The 23,488-nt window shown below is 56.1% G+C and overlaps 2 protein-coding genes across 3 annotated transcripts in view; one reads left to right on the top strand and one right to left on the bottom strand.

Annotated features, from left to right (window-relative positions):
* The window catches only part of Ube2o (ubiquitin conjugating enzyme E2 O), a 56,633-nt gene extending 38,170 nt beyond the window's left edge, over window positions 1-18,463 (top strand). The window contains exons 2-18 of the mRNA XM_004655212.2: window positions 5,782-5,841; window positions 6,018-6,128; window positions 7,424-7,521; window positions 7,848-7,911; window positions 8,589-8,732; window positions 9,073-9,182; window positions 9,319-9,469; window positions 9,719-10,176; window positions 10,505-10,659; window positions 10,846-10,958; window positions 11,041-11,169; window positions 11,942-12,031; window positions 12,789-13,485; window positions 13,771-13,907; window positions 15,888-16,091; window positions 16,187-16,244; window positions 16,347-18,463. Coding sequence (XP_004655269.2) covers window positions 5,782-5,841; window positions 6,018-6,128; window positions 7,424-7,521; window positions 7,848-7,911; window positions 8,589-8,732; window positions 9,073-9,182; window positions 9,319-9,469; window positions 9,719-10,176; window positions 10,505-10,659; window positions 10,846-10,958; window positions 11,041-11,169; window positions 11,942-12,031; window positions 12,789-13,485; window positions 13,771-13,907; window positions 15,888-16,091; window positions 16,187-16,244; window positions 16,347-17,017 — 3,450 coding nt within the window. The 3' untranslated portion in view covers window positions 17,018-18,463. The remainder of the gene's footprint in view (window positions 1-5,781; window positions 5,842-6,017; window positions 6,129-7,423; window positions 7,522-7,847; window positions 7,912-8,588; window positions 8,733-9,072; window positions 9,183-9,318; window positions 9,470-9,718; window positions 10,177-10,504; window positions 10,660-10,845; window positions 10,959-11,040; window positions 11,170-11,941; window positions 12,032-12,788; window positions 13,486-13,770; window positions 13,908-15,887; window positions 16,092-16,186; window positions 16,245-16,346) is intronic.
* Window positions 18,464-19,287: 824 nt separating this feature from the next.
* On the bottom strand, window positions 19,288-22,355 carry Sphk1 (sphingosine kinase 1). 2 transcript variants are annotated; one of them, XM_045159710.1, is made up of 6 exons: window positions 22,158-22,355; window positions 21,402-21,593; window positions 20,990-21,142; window positions 20,815-20,909; window positions 20,621-20,736; window positions 19,288-20,281 (listed from the first exon to the last, which is right to left on the bottom strand). In XM_045159710.1, the coding sequence occupies exons 2-6, from the start codon at window positions 21,409-21,411 to the stop codon at window positions 19,513-19,515; spliced, it is 1,143 nt and encodes a 380-aa protein (XP_045015645.1). In that variant the 5' UTR covers window positions 21,412-21,593; window positions 22,158-22,355; the 3' UTR covers window positions 19,288-19,512. The 2 variants fall into 2 exon arrangements, with proteins under 2 accessions (XP_045015645.1, XP_045015646.1); XM_045159711.1 differs by lacking the exon at window positions 20,990-21,142 and having other exon boundaries at window positions 20,815-20,944.
* Window positions 22,356-23,488: the final 1,133 nt, after the last annotated feature.

Here is a 23,488-nt window from a genome sequence, read left to right on the forward strand (position 1 = left end):
AGGCATGCTCAGCTAGTGGTGGTAAGCCCCGCTCTGAATACAAATCTAACCCACGAGGCCTCTGCAAGCTCTCCCTGCCACTCCACTCACCTGCTGGGCCGAGCCTGTGTGGGGAGCAGGGGTCAGCACAGCCGCGAACGAGAGCTGTGGGCGTCAAGCTGCCGCGGGAGCGGGGACTTACTGGGTGCTGGTGGTCGAGCTTGCTCCTCCTCCGGTTCTGGTAACATGGCTGACCCCAAAAGGATGGAGCGGTTTTACAGGACACCCACATCTCCCCCTTCGGCCTTCCCTAGTGTTGGCGGGGGAGGAATGACAGTCGTGTGGCTAGTGGCACCTAATCTTCAGGCAAGCGTGCCGAAGCTCCATAGAGACAGCCTCTGTGGGCCTGCTGCAGCTTCCGTGAATGAGGTGCCCAGGAGTCAAGTATTTTTCTTCTATTTTAGCTTCCTTCTCTTTCCAGCCTGTTCATGGGCTGTATGTCGTTGGCCATTCATTCGAAAATTGTACCCAGGGAGTTTTCTTGGCCTGGTCAGTGTTGGGAATGAGGTTCTGGACTAGGAGCTATGGGACAGACAGTTGCTTCTCCTGTCTGGTCAGGAGGGTCCCACATTGCAACTCTGAGGTGCAGCATGAGCTTTAGAGGGAAGTGGCGGCTTGGCAGGACAGGCCGTGGAATCCGCTTGGAGCTCAGGTGGGGAGGACCGAAGTGCGCGTCCGTTTTGCCACATTGCCTCCCCCTGGGGCTGCTGCCTTCCACCCTTACCTTGCCAGTTGAAGTGGGCCTACTCCAACTCCTTGGAATGTCGTTAGCACCCCACAAGTACGTAGCTTTCTTGTGTCAGTTAAAAAGGGATGAAGGAGCTGGAGAGATGGCTTAGTGGTTAAGGCACTTGCCTGCAAAGCCTAACAACTTGAGTTCAATAATTCCCCAGGTCCCACATAAAGCCAGGTGCACAGAGTGGCACATATGTCTGAAGTCTGCAGCAGCTGGAAGCCCTGGCATCCCCACTCTCTGTCTTCTCTCCTGTTGCTCTGTCTGCTTGCAAATAAATATTAAAAAGGGAGGAGGGGGAGAGAATGTTTGTGGGGAATCCTTTGGTCCCCCTTTCCCCCATGTCTGCCAGTGCTCCAACTGTAAGCAGCCTTTAGGCTTCTCAGTCTGGCACTGGTGGGCTCTGGCTAGATCCTTCTCTGAGGAGCTGTACATTCACTGTGGGATATTCAGCAGTGCCCCAGCTCCTACTGCTTCTCCCATGAGTGACCCAGAATGTCACCAGCCATTTCCAAATATCCCCCAAGGGGGGGTACAAAGTGGCTCCCAGTTGAAAATCACTGGGCCAATTCCTGCCCCCTCTCCCAACATTCCCTGCCAACAGCCAGATGGTCCCATTATGTTACCTTGGCTCCAGGCCCTCAGGGACTTCTGCCTTGCTCAGAATGGACTCTGAAGCTGGAGTGACCTGGCTTCCTCTCCCACTCTCTCAAGCCCTCTGGCCTCTACCCAGCATCTTTATGGTTGTTCTGATCTTTGCTTGAAAGCTCGCTCCCCCGTTCACCCAGATCTGGGGTCAAATGTCACTTCAGAGTGGCCTTCCCTAATGGCTCACTTAAAATAACTTGCACCTGACCCTTGCTGCTCTCCCTCACGCCCACGCTGCCTTGCCCTTCTGTGTGACACTGAGCACACCTGGCCTGCTCTACTTTGCTGCTCCTAACTGCAGGAGAGCCGGGGCCTGGCAGAGTAGAGACCGGCCTCTCCACACCATGCCTGGCGTGTGAGGTGCTCAGTCAGCGTTGGCATTGGCCAGAGTGCACACCTTAAAGTCGGGCTCCCCGTCCCCATCACATGTCCCTAGGCTGTTTCTAGAGGAAGCAGCAGAGACTGTGGCCCTGCTGCATGTGTCTAAAGTAATCCATGCTCATCTCATGTGACCTAGGACTATTCCCCACATGCAGCCTCCACTAGCATTTTAAATATGTGTTTTATTTATTTGTTTATTTGAGAGAGAGAGAATGGGTACACCACTACAAATGAGGTCCAGACCCATGTGTCACTGGCTTTGTGGATACTGGGAATCAAACTCGGGTTCTTAGCCTTCACAGACAGTTGCCTTGACTGCTGAGTTATCTCTCCAGCCCTCCATTAGCATTTTATTTATTATTATTATTATTATTTATTTTTTTTTTTGGTTTTTCAAGGTAGGGTCTCACTCTGGTCCAGGCTGACCTGGAATTAACTCTGTAATCTCAGGGTGACCTTGAACTCATGGCGATCCTCCTACCTCTGCCTTCTGAGTGCTGGGATTAAAGGCTGCGTCACCACGCCCGGCCTCCATTAGCATTTTAGTATCATCTTTCTTGGTCCTTTACTGTTCCAAAACTTATGATCACCAAACCTTTCCAGGAAGTGTTGACTCTAAAGTTGTCGAGAATTCTAGAAGCTATCATGATAATAAAATCTATTCCCCCCCCCCATCCCAGCTGTCCTGGTAGCAGTAATGTATGTTTATTTAAGACAGGATCTTATGTATGTAGCCCAGGCTGGTCTAGAATGCATGATGTAACCAAGGATGACCTTGAACTCCTGCGTCTTCCTGAGTGCTGAGATTACAGATAGATGTCACCCCAGGGTTTTGTGCACCAATTGAATAATGCCATCAGTGTTTTGTTGTTTGGTTTTGTTTTTCAGTGTTAGGGGAATAGTGCTGTACCACTGAGCCACACGCCTGCCTCTTCTTCTGGTCCCTCCTTGGCAGTAGGTCCTGGGTTTTATTTCACTGCCTTAGCTTTGCTCTAGAATCTCATTTGTGCTGGGCATGTGGCACACATCTTTAATCCCAGCACTTCAGAGGCCGAGGTATGAGCATCACTGTGAGGTCAGTTCTGAGACTGTAGTGAATTCCAGGACAGCCTAAGCTAAAGCCAGACCCTACCTCGGGGTGGGGGTGGAGTGGGGGAATCATTTTTCATAGAGCAGGTGTGGCGCCCTCTAGTGATCGCCTCTCTGCAGCGTCACCCTATGATTTGTGTACTTTACCAGGTGGAAGAGGAAGTAGAGGGCAAACTGCCCACCACCCAAGGGCAAGGACTCAGGGCTTGAAAACATCTGCAGCGGGATCCACCACATCTGCATTCTAAATGCTCCAGAACAATTTGTTGCATTTATAATATAACCAAGCAGTTGTGTTCAGAGTGTGTGGACCTCTAGAGAGGGGTTTTGTTTTGTTCTACCTGTGTGACCTTGAGAAAGTAGTTACTTACCTGGAAGGTAGAGACGACTGTCAGGGTGACAATACTGACTTCATGGAGTTGTGAAGTGCCTGGCACACAGAAAGCAGGGGCAGAGGAGGGACACCAGGGCCTTGCAGCACGGAAACACTCAGTGTCCTGAGAAGACGACAGCCCATAATGGAGCTGGAACGAGAGAGGAGTGGGAAGGAGCTAGGCAGTACACAGGCGTATTTGGAGGAAGCCATGCCCAGTATGTGGGAGACACAGGAGCAGAGAGGGAAAGTTACAAAGAATGACGGAGAGCCTTTGCCTGTCCCCCTTCCACACTGGCAAAGCAGGGTAATATAACATGGTGGTCTTCCAAACCCTCTTCTTCCTCCTCCCTATCTGTGGTGGTTTGATTCAGGTGTCCCTCATAAACTTAGGTATTAAGAATGCTAGTCTCCCCAGCTGATAACAATTGGAAATTAAAGCCTCCTGGAGGTGGTGTATTGTTGGGGCCAGCTTATGGCTGTTATAGCTAGTGTCTCCTGTTCCTGTTGTCCACCTGATGTTGGCCAGGAAATGATGTCCACCCTCTGCTCATGCCTCTGCTTTCCCTGCCATTGTGGAACGTTCCCTCGAGTCTGGAAGGCAAAATAAACTCTTTTTTCCCAAAAGCTGCTCTTCTGCCAGCAGCACGAACCTCACCTTCACTGCCTTCTGCCCTGCTCCTAGAGCCAACAGGTCTCTGGGGAGATTGAGCTGTTGACTTAGAAGGTTTGCAAGAACCTTCCAAGTGGAGTAGAGGAGGCCACGTTCCTTCAGACCTTCTCCAACATTCCTGCTTTGGCCTCAGAGCCAGAGCCTGCATTTCTCTTGTACCCTGTATGCCCAGCCCCAGGTGTATGCAACTGCAAGGTGCAGGAGGCTGTGCCAACCAAGACCTGCGCATGTGTGACTCACCCTCCTCCCCGGCAGTGCTCTCAACCTGGTGGATGCAACCATGGGCATCAGACTTGACTCAGGACCTCCCCCTCCCCATGTGGGTTTCCCACACACAGCTTCTGGTTTCTGTGACTATTTAGGCCCTTAGTTGGATGGTGTTTTGCATCCTTAGCTGAGCAAGGGGGTTGAGACAAAGAAGGGTAGCGCAGAATGTCATTACAGGTGGAAAGGGGACATCAGACTCCCAGCATGTCCATTGCAGTCTGGGTCTTGGAGCAGAAGTTGGAAGAGCCTTTCAGGGCAGGGGTGGGGAGTCTCAGCCTGTGCTCCAGGGACAGTGGAGCCAGGCGCAGTGGTTAGCAATCACAGCCGCTGCATTCCAGGCGCCATGTACCCACCCATGCTTTCTTCTTGGAACTGAGGGTTCCTGGCACAAGCATCCTGAGTTGTCTGCCATAGTCTCAGAGTGGCCTTGAATTCTCAGTGATCCTCCTATGTGCTGGGATTAAAGCGTGGGCCACCACGCCCGGCCTGGCCGGCCCCCGTTTTGTGTATGTAGACAAGAACAGTCTGAGCAGTCTCCTGATTGAACTTCGCATGTGTGAACTCAGCGTCCTCTGGAACAGGTCCTGGACTCCCAGTGGGGATTTCTAGACTCCTGCGTGACAGTGGGCTCCTCGTTGGTCCCATTGTACTCGTGGAGCTTGTTTTAGTTATCGCTGCCACAATTTTAGTGACCTTCCACTTTCAACATTTCTCCTCTGCTCTCTTAGTGGTCACCTTTGATGCTTGAGAAGTTGAGAGCAGAGAGGGACTTGGGATTGGGTGCAGTTTTGGGGGGATAGCCTGCCCAGATGTGCAGCATGGGTTTCAGGGCAGGGGAGATGCAGAGACCCTTTTAAACTCACGGGCTGATGAACTGCAGAGGGGCAGTCTGGGTTTGGGGACCCAGGGTGGGAGGACACAGGCTGTTCTGGCAGAGAACTGACCCTGTCTGGGCTGTGGGAGGGGATCCAGCAGGCTGGCAGCAGGAGGTGACAGCTGCTGGGGGTTCGCAGAGGGACAGGTCAGGTCCCACAGCTGCAGCTCAGCCACCGGCTCTGCAGCACAACAGATAAGGAGGTGGCTGCAGCTGGGCCTGGAGGGTGACCCAGATTAGAAGGTGTTGCCGGTGATAGCTGGCTACAGGGTGACCTGCCACAGTCCAGTTTCTTGTTTGCCCCCCCCCCACTCCTCAGCACTGGTCAGCCAGGGTCTGAGGGCAGGTACTGCAGAAGGGCAAAGGGTTTGGTCTCCGCATAATAAGCTGTTCAATCTTGGACTAGAGTGGAGCCTTTGTGGTGTGTCACTCAACCGTGCTTTCCAGTGTACAGGAATGCCTCCTGGAGCTACTAGTCTCAGGCAGGAGGGGATCGCTGTGGGAAGGGGGAAGGTAAGCGGCCGGGAAAAGTGCCTGCCTCATTTGCCTTTGGTGAGAGAGTACAGGGACTTTGGTGGGCTGCAAAAGAAGAGGGCTATGTACAGTTTGAAAATACCTCAGTTTCATGCATGTGATGGTACAGGTGGTACACTTTAGAAGTGGTAGCTGCCAAGGCCACTTCTCACACATATTTTAATTTACAGCTGAAACTGGAGGACCGCTCCGTGGTGCCTCGGGATGTGGTCCGCCACATGCGTTCAACCGTGAGTCTTCCATCCTTCCCCATCCTGGGTCTCAGGGCAGCCACTGGGGACTTGAGCCTGCTTGCTTCCATTCAGTATGTGGGAGAGCTATCTGGCTCTGCTGGGGACCACTAGTGGGTTTATATGGGTGGGGTTTGCCACGGTGGCCTTGCCTAGACATCCTCTTGCCCCCCCAGGACAGTCAGTGTGGCACAGTGATAGACGTCAACATCGACTGCGCAGTCAAGCTCATTGGCACCAACTGCATCATCTACCCTGTCAACAGCAAGGACCTCCAGCATATCTGGGTGAGTGGCCATGCCACATCCGTGCTGTGGCTGCCCAGTCCGATGGCATTGCACACAGTCACCCCGGCCAGCTCCGTCCACTCACAAGTGAGCCACTTACACGAGGTCAGGGTACTGCCTTCTTCTAGCACCAGGCGTGGGTGTGGCATCTTTTACCTGCTTTCATCTCCAATAGTTCTTTTTTTAAAATATTTTATTTTATTTATTTATTTGAGAGAGAAAGACAGGAAGAGAGAATGGGCACACCAGGGCCTCCAGCCACTGCAAACGAACTCCAGATGCGTGCGCCCCCTTGTGCATCTGGCTAACATGGGTTCTGGGGAATCGAGCCTCGAACTGGGGTCCTTAGGCTTCATAGGCAAGCGTTTAACTGCTAAGCCATCTCTCCCATCCTCTAATACTTCTTTAAAGAAAGAATAAAGATTCTTTTCAATAATTGATTGTGTAAATGTTTTCAAACTTAACAAAAATTGGTAAGGTCTTGTGTCTACTCCAGCATTCTTGGCATCACTGTTGGTTCCATTGTCTTCCTCCTTCCTTTTCTTGACACCATCACCATCTTTTTATCTCTTGAACCTTTTGAGAGCCAGCTGCAGATACAATCCTTGCCACCCCTACTCGCCCTGTTTTCCAAGAACAAAGACACATTCCTGCCATAGGGCATCGATGGTGGCATGTCACTGTCCAGTCCTCAGGCTCCATCCCATTGTCCTGACAATACCTTTTCTCTTGGTTGACCCCGGATCCCAATCAAGACCCTTTGCGTTTATTCTCAACTCCTGAATTTCTCTCCCATCTTGAGTGACTCCCAGCCGCCTTTTCCACATCCACAAAGGCGCAGTTAGTAGCGTGACCCTCAGCCTGGGTGTGTTGCTGTGGTCTAGCCTGGGGACAACCGGGGATGCACACTTTGCTCCCTGGTCATCTGATGTCTGCCAGGGCTCTCTATCATAAAGTTATCCTTTCCAAAACCCTTTATGATTATGATTGCCTAGGAAAATATTCTGTGATTATGTCAGAATAGCGTGTCCCCTCAGGCACACACCACCTCCTGCCTCTGTGCGTGCTTGCACCCTGCAGTCCCTAGACTCTGCCACCTACGCAGTGGGAAAGGGCTTGAGACACATCTAAGAACCTCAGGGGCTAGCCTGCCCTGGCAGTTGTGGGTCCAGTAACCAGTAGTTAGACTAGTCCATCAATAAGGAGTCCAGAGCCTTCCTCCCCTGTCTCAGTAGGACAAAACCCTGGTACTGTCTCTCTTTCTCACTCACTGCCACCTTGCCCTTGCTCTGCAGCCCTTCATGTATGGAGACTACATTGCCTATGACTGCTGGCTGGGGAAGGTCTATGACCTGAAGAACCAGATCATCTTGAAGCTGTCCAATGGTGCCAGGTAGGTCCTCCCTGCCCCCAAACCGTCAGCAGCATGGGGCTGGCCTGTGAAGACACCTCAGGGACAGATGCTGTGGGCATTCAGGACCAAATTCTGTACTAGTCTCCATATCTCTGTGGCTCAGTCCACATGGCTGTCTTGGTGGAAAGCCTTCATTTAGGTACTCTGAGGAGCTGCCACTTTAATGTGCTTTTGGTGATGGGCACTCAGGTGACGCTTAGCTGTGTCCTATTGCAGAGGCTGAGCTGCTGGTGGAAACTGGATTGGGGCTGTTTAGGGCTTTTGGAAGCCATGGTGTCTCTGATGGCCTCTGTTCACTGTTGCAGGTGCTCCATGAACACGGAAGATGGCGCCAAGCTCTATGATGTCTGCCCGCATGTCAGTGACTCGGTATGCGCATATGCTGTGCCAGAAGGGAGGCTCCTTCCCTGGTTCCTCGGCCTTCTGGCTGCATGGCGGGGAGGTCTTCTCAACCAAGGTCTCACAGCTGGCCCAGGCTAAGCAAAGTGGGCTTCTTGGCAGGGGCCAGGTGTGTACTGGAGCAGCTGTAGGTGTGAACATTAGCTGAAGGGTTAGTGCTGCTGTTCACACCTGTGTTAGTGGCTGGCTGGTTTTTGTTTGTTTTTGGTAGGGGGAAGGGATTGGGTCAAGGCAGGGTCTTTAGCCCAGGCTGACCTGAAATTCATTCTGTAGCCCAGGTTGGCCTTGAACTCAAAGTCCACCTACCTCCATCTCCTGGATGCATAGAATGATCTGGTTCAGGAGAGCATAGTAGCATTATAGCACATGGACATAGTCTGTGCTGGATGATGACACAGATTTTGGGAACACTGCTCTCTAGAGCGTTGGTTCTGAGAGAGGGACCACCTGGCTAACCCTAGGTGAGAGTTTGTTAGGGCCACAGAGCAAGCCCATGGCTGCGTCCTAGCAGGATCCCCGAGCAAGTGGGTACCACGCAGTTGGTGAGATGTGCTCACACAGGGTGTGCTGCAGGGAGAGGGAAGCTGCATGCTGTGGGCTTCCACAGGCGGCCATCTAACAAGCACCTCCTGTTCCACACCCTGCAGGGCCTCTTCTTTGATGACTCCTACGGCTTCTACCCTGGCCAGGTGCTCATCGGCCCTGCCAAGATCTTCTCCAGTGTCCAGTGGCTCTCGGGGGTCAAGCCTGTGCTCAGCACCAAGAGCAAGTTCCGAGTGGTGGTGGAGGAGGTAGGGGGCCAGCGAGGGTATGGGACAGAGTCCTTGACCTCCAGTCCCTGGAACTGAGCTTCCCTGTAAGCCCGCTCCTTATGGAAGGACTTTGAGGATCAGGGGAGCCCTGGCTCTGCTCATGGAGTCGCCAGTGGGCAGAGGTCCTTCTTCCTGACCTGCTCCAGCTGAGCAGGAAACTGCTATGGCCCCTAACTGAGATGGGTGCCACACTGCATGTGGTAGTACAGAGCTGGACGGTCCAGTTCCTGCTCTGCAGATTTGGAGGGCTACAGGTTGCTGGTTAAAGAGAATGCTCTTAGAGTGTGTCCTGATGATAGTCCGCATCTGCTGTCCCCAGGTACAGGTTGTAGAGCTGAAAGTCACTTGGATTACCAAAAGCTTCTGCCCAGGGGGCACGGACAGCGTCAGCCCCCCACCCTCTGTCATCACTCAGGAAAACCTAGGCAGGTGAGTGTGCCCCCAGCTCAACAACCCAGGGGCTCATCCTGAACAAATCTTAACTCTAGCCATAAATGCATGGGAGGGCTTAGGATCCCACTGGCCTCTCAGAAGTCCAGCCCAGTCCCCAATGTCTCTCCCTCAGGGTGAAGCGTCTCGGATGCTTTGACCATGCTCAGCGGCAGCTTGGGGAGCGCTGTCTGTATGTCTTCCCAGCCAAGGTAGAGCCGGCCAGAATTGCCTGGGAATGTCCAGAAAAAAACTGCGCCCAGGGGGAGGGCTCTATGGCCAAGAAGGTATGTCCTTGAGGTTGGGGGTTGGTGGGCATTTGAGGAACTGGCCTTGAGCCATTTCTATGGCCAGGAAGGAAGGTCTGATTTAGGCCTTGGGGGGCAGCCCTGAGGACCCTAGCTGACCACCTTAGGTGTGTATAGCTTTACTCCCCCAGACCAACATGTCTGGGCCAGGCCGGTCCAGGTTAGGGCCCTGCTGCTTGCTGCTCTCCCCAGCTGCTGTCCTGCTCCGCTCTGCTCTGCACCCCACAGGTGAAGCGGCTGTTGAAGAAGCAGGTTGTAAGGATCATGTCTTGCTCCCCGGACACCCAGTGTCCCAGGGATCGCTCCACGGAGGACCCAGACAAAGCCAAGAGTGGAGCAGGGTCTGCTAGCCCCGAGGAGCCGCCGGACAGGTCAGCCAGCCCAGTGGAGATGCAGGATGAGGGTCCAGAGGAGCCCCATGAGGCAGGCGAGCCGCTGCCCCCCTTCCTGTTGAAGGAGGGCGGGGATGACGGGCTGCACTCAGCAGAGCAGGACGCGGACGATGAGGCCGCTGATGACACCGATGACACCAGCTCGGTGACCTCCTCCGCCAGCTCCACCACCTCCTCCCAGAGCGGCAGTGGCACCAGTCGCAAAAAGAGTGTTCCCTTGTCCATCAAAAACCTAAAGCGGAAACACAAGAGGAAGAAGAACAAGGTCACCAGGGACTTCAAGCCTGGGGACAGGTAACTCACAGTTAGTGAGTCCTTGGCCTCTGGGGCTCACACATGTACTCAGGAGGTCACAAATGCTTGTGACCCTGTAACCTCTCAGGGTGTCCCTCCCACATCCCTAGGTGACCTGTGCTGTCAGGGCCCTGGGTGCACAGGGGAGAAATGGGGTGGGATGGTAGCAGCACCCCCTAGCCTGGTCTTCTTAATTCTAAGTGGATTCTGTCTCAGAAAATGGGTGGCATTGGGACTCAGGTGGAAGGAGAAAAGACAGAAAGGTCATCTGCCCTTTCCCTGGAGAAGCATTTTCACATGGCCTGGCTCACTGGCCTGCACCTGGCAGGGTGGCTGTGGAAGTGGTGACCACGATGACCTCAGCCGATGTGATGTGGCAGGATGGCTCTGTGGAGTGCAACATCCGCTCCAATGACCTCTTCCCGGTGCACCACCTGGACAACAACGAGTTCTGCCCTGGGGACTTTGTGGTGGACAAGCGAGGTAGTGCTGGCCCTGGGGACTTTGTGGTGGACAAGTGAGGCAGTGCTGGCCCCAGGGTGGCTAGTGGAATCTATGGATGAGGTCTGGGGAGGGGCCAGGAAAGGTCTGTGTATGGTCTGTATGAGGGTCGTGGCAGGCAGTCTCTACCAGGGTTCCTCAGCTCGTCTGTCCCCTCTGCTTCCCTAGTCCAGAGCTGCCCAGATCCTGCTGTCTATGGTGTGGTGCAGTCAGGAGACCACATTGGCCGTACCTGCATGGTGAAGTGGTTTAAGCTGCGGCCTAGTGGTGACGATGTGGAGGTGAGTGTGTGGCCCCGCTGCTTGTGGAGGCGGCTCTGGGAGAGGGTGTTGCTGGTTCACGCCCGCCCATGCTGTTCCACAGCTCATTGGAGAAGAGGAAGACGTAAGCGTCTATGACATTGCGGACCACCCTGACTTTCGGTTTCGTACAACTGACATCGTCATCCGTATTGGCAATACTGAGGATGGGGCTCCGCACAAGGAGGATGAGGTACATCCCCACGTTCTAGTTCTGGATCACGTTTCCCTGTCCTCAGGGCAGCTGCAATCTTCAACAGTGCCACTAGGTGGCTCTGGGAGACAAGACTTGAAATCTAGCTCAGTGTGTTCCTGGCCTCGGAGGTGCACAGCCCTGACACCCGCCGAAGGCCCGCTGTTACACTTCCTAGGGGAGCTAGGCTCTGTCACAGCTGTGAGCACTACTAGCACAAAGCCAGGCACAGCCGGGCCCGGGGAGGGAGGCTTGGCAGTTGGCTTGAGCTGAGCCATAAAGAAAGGGTGAGAAGCCGGGCGTGGTGGCGCACGCCTTTAACCCCAGCGCTCGGGAGGCAGAGGTAGGAGGATCGCCATGAGCTCAAGGCCACCCTGAGACTACATAGTGAACCCCAGGTCAGCCTGAGCTACAGTGAGATGCTATATCGAAATACAAAAAAAAAAAAAAAGAAAAAGGAAAGAAAAGAAAGGGTGAGAGCCCTGGAGGGATCAGGATAGACTCAGGCAGAAGGGCAGGAGTCATCTGCAGGTGGCAGCCCCGTGCGGGACGAGCAGTGCCGGTGGGCTTAGTGGGCACCTGTGAAGTCCATACTTAGCGCTCACTGCCAGACCAAGGGGCAGACAGGGAGCCTGGGAGGGGCTTAAGAGGGTCCCAGCCCTGAGCAACCTGCAGCTGCTCACATTCTTCAGTCCTCATAGCTTTGTCTCTTAACCATCCCGTCCCCCAAGAGCTGCCCTTGACTCCCGTGACTCTGTCCTTTGTCTAACAGCCATCGGTGGGCCAGGTAGCCCGTGTGGATGTCAGCAGCAAGGTGGAGGTGGTGTGGGCGGACAACTCAAAAACCATCATCCTGCCCCAGGTAAAACTGGCCAGACCCTGACCACTGAGCCCTCACAGCCTCCTTGAAAGCCTAACGGTCACTATAGCTTTGTCCACCAAGCCCCAGGACAAGAGTAAAGGCTTTCTAGGTCCCACAGGGACACAGCTGTTCCCAAACCTCTAGGTTGCTCTGAGTTCTCTGCTTGCTATGCCAAGAAAGTAAAAGTTTTTTCCTAGACAGTTGGGAAGAGAAAGGAACTGGCTCCAGTTCGACTGTCTCTGGAGCGTCTCCTTCCTTCTCCTCTCCTGGAGCCAGTTTCATGGCCCAGCTCTCCTTTCCTGATGCCCACCAGGGAGTAGCAGAGGATAGCTCTTCCCTAACCTTGACAGCTAGCTGTTCAAGGGAAGGACAGGACACAGTGTGGCTGACTCTCTGTAAGGTTTCCTACTCCTGGTGCAGCCACAGGGACACCTCACGCTCCCTAGCAGCAGCCCGCGTCCTGGGACCAGTTAGCTTTGCTGAGGCTTCTCTCTGTGCTCTTCACCCACTTGGCAGGTGCTGACCCAAATGCACAGAGTGGGAGAGGAGGCTGGCATAGGCTTTGTCCTGCTTAGGGAGAGGATAGGAGCAAAGAGCCTCTCCCAGAGACCTGAGGGCCCATGCGTAGGCAGGGATTTGGCTCTACAGTTGAGAACAGAAAGCAGGGCTATAGCCTTAGTGAGTCGTCTACTAGGAGGATGATGAGATCTCCTCGGTGGATTTCCTTCCTGAATGACTGTCTCATTCCTGCCCACAGCACTTGTATAACATTGAGTCTGAGATCGAGGAATCGGACTATGATTCTGTTGAAGGCAGTACCAGTGGGGCATCCTCGGATGAGTGGGAAGATGACAGTGACAGCTGGGAGACAGACAATGGCCTCGTGGAAGATGAGCACCCCAAGATAGAAGAGCCTCCCATTCTACCCACCGAGCAGCCAGCAGTCCCCGAGGAGGACAAGGGCGTGGTGGTCAGTGAGGAGGCTGCCACTGCTGCCATCCAGGGGGCTGTGGCCATGGCCGCCCCTGTGGCAGGGCTGATGGAGAAGGCTGGTAAGGACGGGCCCCCCAAGAGCTTCCGGGAGCTAAAGGAGGCCATCAAGATCCTGGAGAGCCTCAAGAACATGACAGTCGAGCAGCTGCTCACAGGCTCCCCCACGTCCCCCACCGTGGAGCCTGAGAAGCCAACCCGGGAGAAGAAGTTTTTAGACGACATCAAGAAGCTGCAGGAGAACCTCAGGAAGACCCTGGACAACGTGGCCATTGCCGAGGAGGGGAAGATGGAGGCTGTGCCCGACACGGAGCGCAAGGAGGACAGGCCTGGGGGGCAGTCGCCGGTGAAGGCCGAGTGGCCCAGTGAGACCCCTGTTCTCTGCCAGCAGTGTGGCGGCAAGCCTGGTGTCACCTTCACCAGCGCCAAGGGCGAGGTCTTCTCTGTGCTGGAGTTTGCGCCTTGTGAGTCAGCTGCGTGCTCCCCCCCCCCGCCCCAGGTTTCTGCGCGCTCTCAACGCCTGCTGGCCAGGTGGCTTACCCTCTCTCAACCTCTGCTTCTGCCCTGGGAGACGGTCCTTTCCCCGAGGTCGCATCCCAGTGCCAGGACAGTGGTGAGAAGCACCTGGGCTTAGTCTGGTGACACAGCAGGCAGCTGCTCCCAGCAGGTCACACTTCCTAGCAGCCATGGCTGCAGCTGGAGCTGCCCGAGCCTCCGGTGAGGGACTCACTGTTCTCTTTTCCCTTCAGCAAACCACTCCTTCAAGAAAATCGAGTTCCAGCCTCCAGAGGCCAAAAAGTTCTTCAGCACAGTGCGGAAGGAGATGGCGCTGCTGGCTACCTCACTGCCCGACGGCATCGTGGTCAAGACTTTTGAGGACAGAATGGCAAGTGGGCTGGGAGGCAGGTGGAATTGTACTGTCATACTGTTGGATACCCAGGGCTTTAGAGGCCACTGACCTCTGGCACCTGGATCCCCAGGGTGAGCAGCACCCACCTACCCATGTTCCCAAGGGTGGAAGCGCAGGCAGCTGAGGCGGACCCTGAGTCCTGCAGCCACACAGACGCCCTTGTGTGGGCCACATGGTCGTCTGTCCTTCCTTCCACTAGCTTGGGATGTACACCGTTCCTTGAACCTGCTCTGAAAACCCTGACCGTTCAGGAAGAGCTCAGGCCACCTATGACTAGCCCTCCCCCTTTCCAGATCTAAGGTCCTTTCTCACTCCCAGAGGTCATGTCATGACTGTGGTGGGACTTTGGAGCACCTCTCAGAGGACCTTCTCTAAAAGTGTGACATTTTATTTATTTACTTACTTACTTGGGAGAGGGAAAGATTGGGCACACCAGGCTTCTAGCTGCTGCAGATGGATTCCAGACACACGCACCTCTTTGTGCATCTGGATTACATGGCTACTGGGGAATTGAACCCAGGTCATTAGACTTTGCAGGCAAGTGCCTTAAATGCTGAGCCATCTCTCCATCCCAAACTGCTGCATTCTCGTGTGCTGCACAGCACTTGGCGTCCAGTACAGAGAAAGAGGGTGAGAGAATGTTTTTTTGAGGTAGGGACTCACTCTAGCTCATGCTGACCTGGAATTCACTGTGTAGTCTCAGGGTGGCCTTGAACTCATGATGGTCCTCCTACTTCTGCCTCCCGAGTGCTGGGATTAAGGATGTGTACTGCCACAACTAGCTAGTTCCTTCTTTATCTGCTCAACTTTGTCACTCTTTTACCTGGGACAGGCCGTCCATATGGACGGCAGTGTGAGGAATAAGAAAGTGTTCTGCCTGTCAGTTTGCTGCTTGAGGCCAACCCTTACTCAGAAGGGAAGAGCCAGAGAGAAGAAAGAGCAGGCCTATCCTAAGGGCTAGATGGCTCTATGGTTGGCCAGAGGCAATAAGCAGGCTTAATACTACTGTTTAAGGTGGCTTTTTGTTGTTGCTTTGAAATATGTGTATTTTTTAGTAAGAAATAAGAAAGAGGGTTATGAGCCTTTAAGGGCCTCTTGCTACTGCAAACAAACCTCAGACACAAGGGGCACTTTGTGCATTTGGCTTTGTGTGGCCCCTGGGGAGTAGAACCCTGGTCAACAGGCTTTGTAAACTTGTGCTTTTAACCACTGAGCTATTTCCTCAGCCTCTTTGTTTGAGACAGAGTCTGACTCTAATTCAGCAGGCAAGGCTGGCCTTGAACTCATAGTGATATTCCTGCCTAACCCTCTCCACTGTTGGGATTCTAGGTGAGCCACTGCCAGCCTTGTTTTTCTTGGGCTCACCGTGGCACTCTGCTGGGAAGTTAAAAGAGCAGTTACTTTTCCAATATCCAAGGCTCCTGCCATCCACTAGGCACTGCACTTCACATTTCCATTTTTTTTCTGTTTTTCTTTTTTCCCTGTAGATTTTCTAGTGAGACAGGATCTCACTTTGTAGCCCAGGCAGCAGTTCCTGCCTTGGTCTCCCAAGTGCTGGGAATACAGGTGTGAGCCCTCATGCCTGGCTGCCCACTCCACTTTTCCAGCTCTTCACTACCCAAACTTAGGTGCCTTGGCAGCGGTGGTAGTGTGCACCCGTGTGTACATGCACACAGACGCACATATACAATGGCAGAGAGCTGATCCACCATGTTGTGGACATCATGGGTTAGTTCTTTGAACAGACTTAGTTTCTGTGGTAATCTGCCAGCTTTCAGTGCCATCCTCTTGGCTGTAAGACTGCCATGCCCCCTACTCCAGAAGGAAGTGCGTGTGGTGTCTCCATGGCTGATGGCTTGAGAATGCTGTTTCTGAAACTCCAGTCCGCCTGCCCAGTGTCCTGCAAGACATCCAAGCCAGACCCAAGTGCCAACCTCGGCTCTCACTCCTTTCCAGGACCTCTTCTCAGCCCTCATCAAGGGTCCCACTCGAACCCCCTACGAGGATGGCCTCTACCTGTTTGACATCCAGCTCCCCAACATCTACCCAGCTGTGCCCCCCCACTTTTGCTACCTCTCCCAATGCAGTGGCCGCCTGAACCCCAATCTATATGACAATGGGAAGGTGTGCGTCAGCCTCCTGGGTACCTGGATTGGAAAGGTGAGAATGACACTGACCCCTTGCCCCATTCGAGAGGGGCACCGTGGAGCACTGGTTTCCCCCTGGGATGGACCTGATGGTGATGTGTATTTCAGGGAACAGAGAGGTGGACAAGCAAATCCAGCCTTCTTCAGGTGCTCATCTCCATCCAAGGTGCGACTGCACTGGTGGGTGGTGCTGGGTGCTGGCCATGCCCTTGAGGGCAGACCTGCTCTCGTGGGCTTTCCCCGCTGAAGGAGGGTTTCTTCCTGGCAGGCTTGATCCTAGTGAATGAACCATACTACAACGAAGCTGGCTTTGACAGTGATCGGGGCTTGCAAGAAGGCTACGAGAACAGCCGCTGCTACAACGAGATGGCGCTGATCCGCGTGGTGCAGTCCATGACCCAGCTGGTACGGAGACCCCCTGAGGTCTTCGAGCAGGAGATCCGGCAGCACTTCTCAACTGGTGGCTGGCGGCTAGTGAACCGCATCGAGTCGTGGCTGGAAACCCATGCCCTGCTGGAGAGGGCCCAGGCGCTGCCCAATGGGGTCCCCAAGGACAGCAGCTCCCCAGAGCCACCAACTGGTGCCGAGCTCTCAGACTCCGGCCGTGAAGAACCTGAGGATGGTGGGCTGGCCCTTGGGGAGGCCTCTCAAGGCTCAGACTCAGAGGGTGGTGCCCAGGGCCCAGCCTCAGCCAGCAGGGACCACACAGACCAGACTTCGGAGACAGCACCTGACACATCAGCACCACCCAGTGTCAAACCAAAGAAGCGGAGAAAGAGCTACCGGAGCTTCCTGCCCGAGAAGAGTGGCTACCCTGACATCGGCTTCCCCCTCTTCCCGCTCTCCAAGGGTTTTATCAAGAGCATCCGGGGCGTCCTGGCGCAGTTCCGGGCTGCCCTATTAGAGGCAGGTATGCCCGAGAGCATGGAGGACAAGTAGACCCCAGTCCTTGAGGAAGGAGCATCATGGTGGGAGAGGCCAGCTGCTGCCTGCTCACTCCATCCCCGGAACCATCCCTCGTCCTGTCCCGGTGTGAGCCCTCCGCCACCCTCTCCCCACAGCAAGTCTGACGCTGAAGTACAAGAAGAGTCCCAAGGTGCCGCCTTTCTGCTTGGAAGCGTCCACTCAGCAAACAGCCCCGGAGCAAAGAAAATCGCAGCTCTTGTGATTTTTTTTCACTTGTTGCCCCAGGCAGAATGTCTGGCACTTGCTCCCATTCTGTCCCCTTCTCAGGTCAGAGAGGAGGTGTTGGGGACCTGGAGCTTGGCTCTAGGCCTGGAGCCTGCAGATGGGCAGAAGGGTGGATGTGCCTTGCATGAAGTGTGGGCTGCTCCTGCAATATTCCCGGTCCCTTTCATCCTCTTAGTTGACTGTAGCCTCCCTGTATCCCAGATCCTCCTGCTGCCACGGCCACTGGGTGCCCTGATTCCCCCAGCATCAGCATTTCTCCTTGGGGCTGTAGCTGTTGTCACTGGCTCCTGTCTCTGGCCTGTTGGCTCATTATAACCCTGGGCCTGTTGAACATACTCTCTAAGAGAGGTTGGGACTGGGCTGGGTTCAAGGTGACAACCAGGAAAGGTGGTATCCCTCAACACATCAACATGGAGTTGAGGACCGAGTGCTGCGGGGAAAGACATGGCTGTAGGTGCCTTGCTCTTCCAGTCCTTGGCTGGTGGGGACACTGACAGCTGCTGCCATCCAGCCTCTTTTCATCCCTACTGAGGTGGTAGGAGCAGCTGTGCAGGCCAGCCCTGAGGCCTCTCCCCACCTAGCACCCAGCCTTCTCCATTCAGCCCTTGGCTTGTAGCCACAGACACAGCCCCAGGGAGTGAGGCAGCAGGAGCTTAGCCCTCCCCTCCCCCAAGGCCCAGAGGTTTACAAGTTTTCTAAGCTTTTGATAATGTGAAGCTCCAGGTTAAGAGGATGCTGTGGAGCACACTGAAGCTATGTAATTTCTGGTGTATGTATGTAATATTTAAGGTGGGAGAAAACCCCAGAAGCAAAGATAGTAACTCTTACTAGAAAAAAAAAAAGATGACTTAAAACAAAGCCAAAGCATGATGCGTCTTGTCAGCCTTAATCGGGCTCCAAGCCTGTGCTGTGCCAGGACCCCCCACCCCCACCCCGGGCAGCAGAGCAGAGCTGTGGGAAGGCTGGAGCCGGCAACACTGGAACACTCACTCGGAGCCGGTCAGCATCTCGAGGACATCGAGTGCCTGGTGGGCTGTGCGTCCCAGGGCGTCGTTCATGCAGATGTGAATGCCTATGCTTACAGTATCTGTATAAAGTGCTGTGTGATTAAACTTTTTTTTACTTGCATTTTTTTTTTTTTGTTTGCCTCATTAACAGACAAGGTGACACCATTAAACCTGCCTCTGCCATTCATTTGGGCTCTGTTCCTTTCTTCCTTGTGTGTCAGGATCCCTCCCATACCATCTCCCCAGGGGCTGTGGCAGAGGGTACTGACCCTGTCCTCCAGTACCTCCTTTATCTCCAGTGAGGATGAACAGTGATGGGCGTGCAGGTGGCTGACAGTCACGTTTTCAACACTGGGCTTTTCCATTCCTGGCCTGTGTGCTGTTTAAGAGGTAGTCGATGGCAGTGTCGGCCTTGGAGAAGTTGTGGTCCAGCCCCTCAGATGCCAGGGGAGCTGACGTCACAGCGTCTGGCTACGGGCAGGTGTCAGTCTTCTGGGCTGCAAGCCAAAATGGTTGCCCACTTCAAAGATTGGCATCTGCCCTCCCTATTTCCTCCTTGATTCCTGCTCAGCTCAGCGTGCCTGCCAAGAGCCCATGGGAAGGCAGGCAGAGGTGCTGGGAGAGCTGGGAGGAACCTTCTGAGAAAGGCACCTGCTGCCTGACATCTTACATCTGTCTTCTTGCCACTTTCCCCAGGACTTCTGACCCAGGAACAATTTCATTTTCTGCTCAGTACACGCAAGGTGGGAGCACAACGCTTCCATCTTCCCACGTGTGGGAACTGAGCACTCGGGCAAGCTCTGGACCTCAGTAGGGTGAAGGTACAAAAGGAGACTGACTGCTCACCACCAAAATGGCTGTGCCACGGGACTAGCTCAGTTGTAGAGTGCTCACCCAGCATGCTAGACACTGAGTTTAAACCCCAATGCTGCAAAATGGCTGGGCAGTACCATAGCCCTTGTGGATGCAAGATCCCATGCCCTCCCCAATCCTCAGGACAGGACCATTGAGTTGGAAATTTAGCTTTATTTGAATTGGATTGATGGTGGAGTGTGTCCACAGGCAACTGGCTGGTCCCAGCCAGCGGGGCTGCTGCCCGAGGTCTCATTCTTGGCTTGGAGAGCAAAGCCTGTCTGCTCAAAGTGTAGCCCCACCGCCCTGCCCTCTCCAGAGGGGTCCCATCTCAGGCTAGCCAGTCAATAAAGGCACAGAGGGCCAGAGAGTCACAAAGGCGCTTCAGGAGATGGCCTCTGCTGGGGTTCCCAGCTGGTTGGGGGTGTCTCTGCTGCCACTGACCATCCAGAAGCAGTCTGGGTGCACCTGACCCTGCACAGCCTCACACGTCGTCATCTCTCCATCTATGGCAAACATGCCCCTCTGGCTCTTGGGCTCCAGGCGGAAAGCGACCACAGGGACATGCACCAAGTGGGGGCAGTTGTACTCCATGTGCTTGCCTTTGTGCATGGCCAGGAAGAGGCGCAGCAGGGTGGCCCGAGACACCCCTGCACGCACATAGAACAGATGCATGACTCCAGCTGCACAGCGACCCATGGGTGCTGTGAACATGTTGCTGGCCAGGTGGGTGTGCAGAAGCACAAGCACCAGCACGAAGTCCTGGTCAGGCACCACAGTCCAGTGAGAGGGCACTGGCTCCCCCAGGGGGACCAGGTGTGTGTCTACAGGGCCCTGCCGCGCCTCCGGCGGAGAGGCAGACATCTTGGAGACAGCGCCTCCTACAGGAAGGTAGGCCAGTTGGCCCTGGTAGATGCGCAGGGCTGCCAGGCGCAAGAAGGCGCCCAGTGTGAACCGCATCTCTCCCAGGCGCCGATACTTCTCACTCTCCAGGTCCACGTCGGCAATGAAGCCCCAGGCCAGGCTGAGTACGGAGTAGATGTGCAGCCCCGAGGCCAAGTGCAGCGACAGTAGATTCATGGGAGACAGGTGCCGGCGACACAGCAGCAGTGTGCAGTTGGTCAGGAGGTCTTCGTTGGTCACCTGCTCATACCTGCAGCGTTAAAAGTCAGATACGACAGGGTAGAATTAACCCCCCCCACCCCCATCATCCTTCCTTTCCTCCTGGGGCATGGGGACAGGCGATGCAACATGTGGACCCTAGGGTGTTGGTGGCAGCAGTAACAGCAGGTGGAGACCACCAGCTGGGAGGAGGACACCAGCATTCTTCTTGTCTGACCTCCGCACAAGGGGCACGTGGATTTGCACACACATCACACCATGCACACCGCTACCACACTACACATTGTAGAGGAAAAGAGAAAAGAAAGAGAATTACAAGAAGGACAGCACGGAGGGGTCCCTGACCTCCAGTCTGGCTCTGGGCTCTTACCCAGCATAGTAGTTCATCGAAGCTGCCAGAGCATTGCCAGTGCCTCCGGGAAGGCTGCACAGGGGCTTCTGGATGGCAGTCTCCCAGTCAGGCCGGTCCATGAGCCCGTTCACCACCTGTGGAAGCAAGAGTTGCTCAGCCCAGGAAGCCCCATGCCCACCCCACCGCAGCCTGTCGCTGGCACAGCCTCTCACCTCGTGTACGAGCCCATCCCCAGACATGATCACCAGCGCATCCCAGCGGCCCAGCTCCTCTGCACACACCAACTCCCGGGCATGGTTCGGCCGCTCTGCGTAGAGATGGATGGGTCTCAGGGCCCGTTTCCTAGCAGGAGATAGTCCCGGCAACTTCCTGAGGGAGGGTACTCACCAGTGACCTTGAGAGTGAAGGACACCTCGGCATCGGCCAGAAGGGGCTGCACGTAGCTATAGAAGAGCTGCAGGGCCTTGCCCTTGCCACCCTGCGGGTTCAGCAGCACCAGCACCCGGCATGGCCGCGGGAGCAGGCTCCCAGGGCGACCGGCTGGGAAAACAAAACCCGAGAAGGTCGCTAGGGGTCCGGAGAGAGCACGAGGGAGACACTCAGTTGGGGAAAGGCGGCGCCGGCAGAGCTCCGATAACCTACCCCATAGAGCACAACCTGGCACTCGGCCGCCCGTGGAGAGGTCCGGAGGCGTGGGACGCCCCTGGCACTTCGTTCCCTGGCTCGGGGCCTCTAGCGTTCCCCAGCCTTCACCGGGTCCCATCATTTCTGGCTCTCCCCAGTCGGGTCTCCCACCAACCTGTCTCCATAGCTCGGTTCTGCGGCCGTCCCAGTGCTCTCAGGATGCAGCTCGCGGGGACGGCGGCGGCTGCCTTCAGCTCCTTATCGGTGCTGTCCAGGAGGACGTCGTGGGACGGGCAGTGGGGCTCGCCCTCTCCGCCCGAAGCCGGGGCTGCGGGAGCAGCCGCGTCATTCCCCGGGGCAGCCAGATCTGAGGGACAAGGAGAGAGACGGCGCTGGAGGAGTTCGAGGCTCCAGGGTGTTGAGCGGGGTGGCACCCCGCCAGATCCGGGGACCACGCGCGGGGAGGTGCACGCTCCCGAACCACTGGGCCCGTGTGCCGAAGAGCTACTTTCCCAGTCTGAGCTCTCTCCCCACCACCACCCACACCCGAGGTGAACAGCTTCTTCCTGGGGGCTTTGAGTTCCGGCCCGCCGGATGAGTCAGAGACCCGTGGCTCTCTCCATTGAGCCAGCTCTTATTTACCCTTTAGCACTGGCGGGGGGCGGCGGGAGGGAATCCAGTTGCGTAAAAATTACAGAGTGGGCACCAAGTGTGGGACGAAGATCCCAGTTCCCAGCCAGCCTGGTCGCTGGGTGCCCTTCCGCTAACTCCAGAGCCTGGGGATGCGCCGCGCGCCCTTGAGAGCTGGAGCAAGCTGGGGCTGGACCCGCAGCTGCCCGCCTGGGCACGAGTAAGCAGTGACCCAACCCCGACCCCCCGCCACCGAGTTCAGGAAGCATCAGCCACGAGGGCGCATGGAGGGCTTCCCTACCCAGTCGGTCCGGTTTGCTGCAGAAGGCACCAACGCCCTTCCCTATAGCGGCTTGTGGCTGGACGCAGCTCGTCCCGGGCTCCAGCCCCGCAACCGAGGGGTCCGATCACTGAAGCTCGAGGTTGGCACCGACGCCCGGGACTCGTGCCCTCCCGCCTCAAACTTTTCGCTCAACTTTGCCCGCGAGCAGGGAGGGCGCTGTGTCTCCGCGCCGGCCTGGCCACGCCCCGCGGCGTTCCTGGGGCTCCGGGGGGCTGGAACGTGCGTTCCACGCGCTCGGGATCCCGTGCCACCCGCGCCCGGCCTCACCACGCCGTCCCCAGGACGGTCGGCGCCCACGCGCAGTCCCTCAGGGACGCTGGCGCGCGCGCGCGTGCCCGCCGCCGGCCGTAGGAACCGCTGCCGCCGCCGCCTCCCGGCTGGAGGAGCAGCGGAGGAGGAGGAAGAGGTCGGTGGGGCGTGGAGTCCCGGGCCCGGCCACGAGCGTCGCGGACAATGGGTCCCCGGAACGCGATAGTGAGCTCGAGGCGCAGGGCCCGTGCCAACTCCTCGCGGTGTCCCGCGCGGGCCTCGGGTTCTGCACCCGCGGAAGACCCCCAAGCTGCCCCTCGATGGCCGGACCACACAGCCCTAAGTAAAGCCTGCAGATCCGCCGGCGCCACCTCGCATCAGGGATGCAGCGCCTCTCTCCGCCTAGCCCTGTCCCAGCCCACCCACCCTCGCTCCGGGCCGGCTCATGTCACCCGCCACCCGCGAGCTTCTCTCTTCCTCCCCTCCTCTCCGGTGCAGAGGTTTACTTTCAGCTTTCGGAAGCGGCCGCTGGACCACTGAGCCACGAGCCCGAGGCGGCCTGGCACGTCTTTCTCGGGGACAGCACGCCTGGCCTGGGGACTCCCGAGCCCAAGAGCACGAGATCGGGAGGAGGGAGCCTTGTCAGCAACCTCAAAAAGTTGGATCCTTTTCCCGGGGGACACTATCGAAGGTCCCCGCAGCGGGTGATCCGGGTCCTCGAGAAGTGCTCTTGTGCTGGAGGAACCCGGCCGTGTGCAGCACGGGCGAGGGGGGTCCCGCCTGGATTGGAGAGGCGAGTGTGGAGGGCGGGGCCCCGCCGCTCCCCACCTCCTCCGGCTGGCTGCGCGCGGAGATGCTCACGCGCCCGGCAGTTCTCGCTTCGGTGGAGGCGAACAGGGGTCCCTCGTATGTGGTTGCGCGTGCGATACGTTTTCCTGGCAAGTGACCTGAACGAGTCCGTAACTAACCCGGCTTAAAATTCCGGCAAGGCTATTGGCGGAGACTGGAAGAAGCTGCCAAGTCCGATTCGATGACCTTAA

Source organism: Jaculus jaculus, chromosome 9, assembly GCF_020740685.1.
Source record: "Jaculus jaculus isolate mJacJac1 chromosome 9, mJacJac1.mat.Y.cur, whole genome shotgun sequence".
Lineage (NCBI taxonomy): Eukaryota > Metazoa > Chordata > Mammalia > Rodentia > Dipodidae > Jaculus > Jaculus jaculus.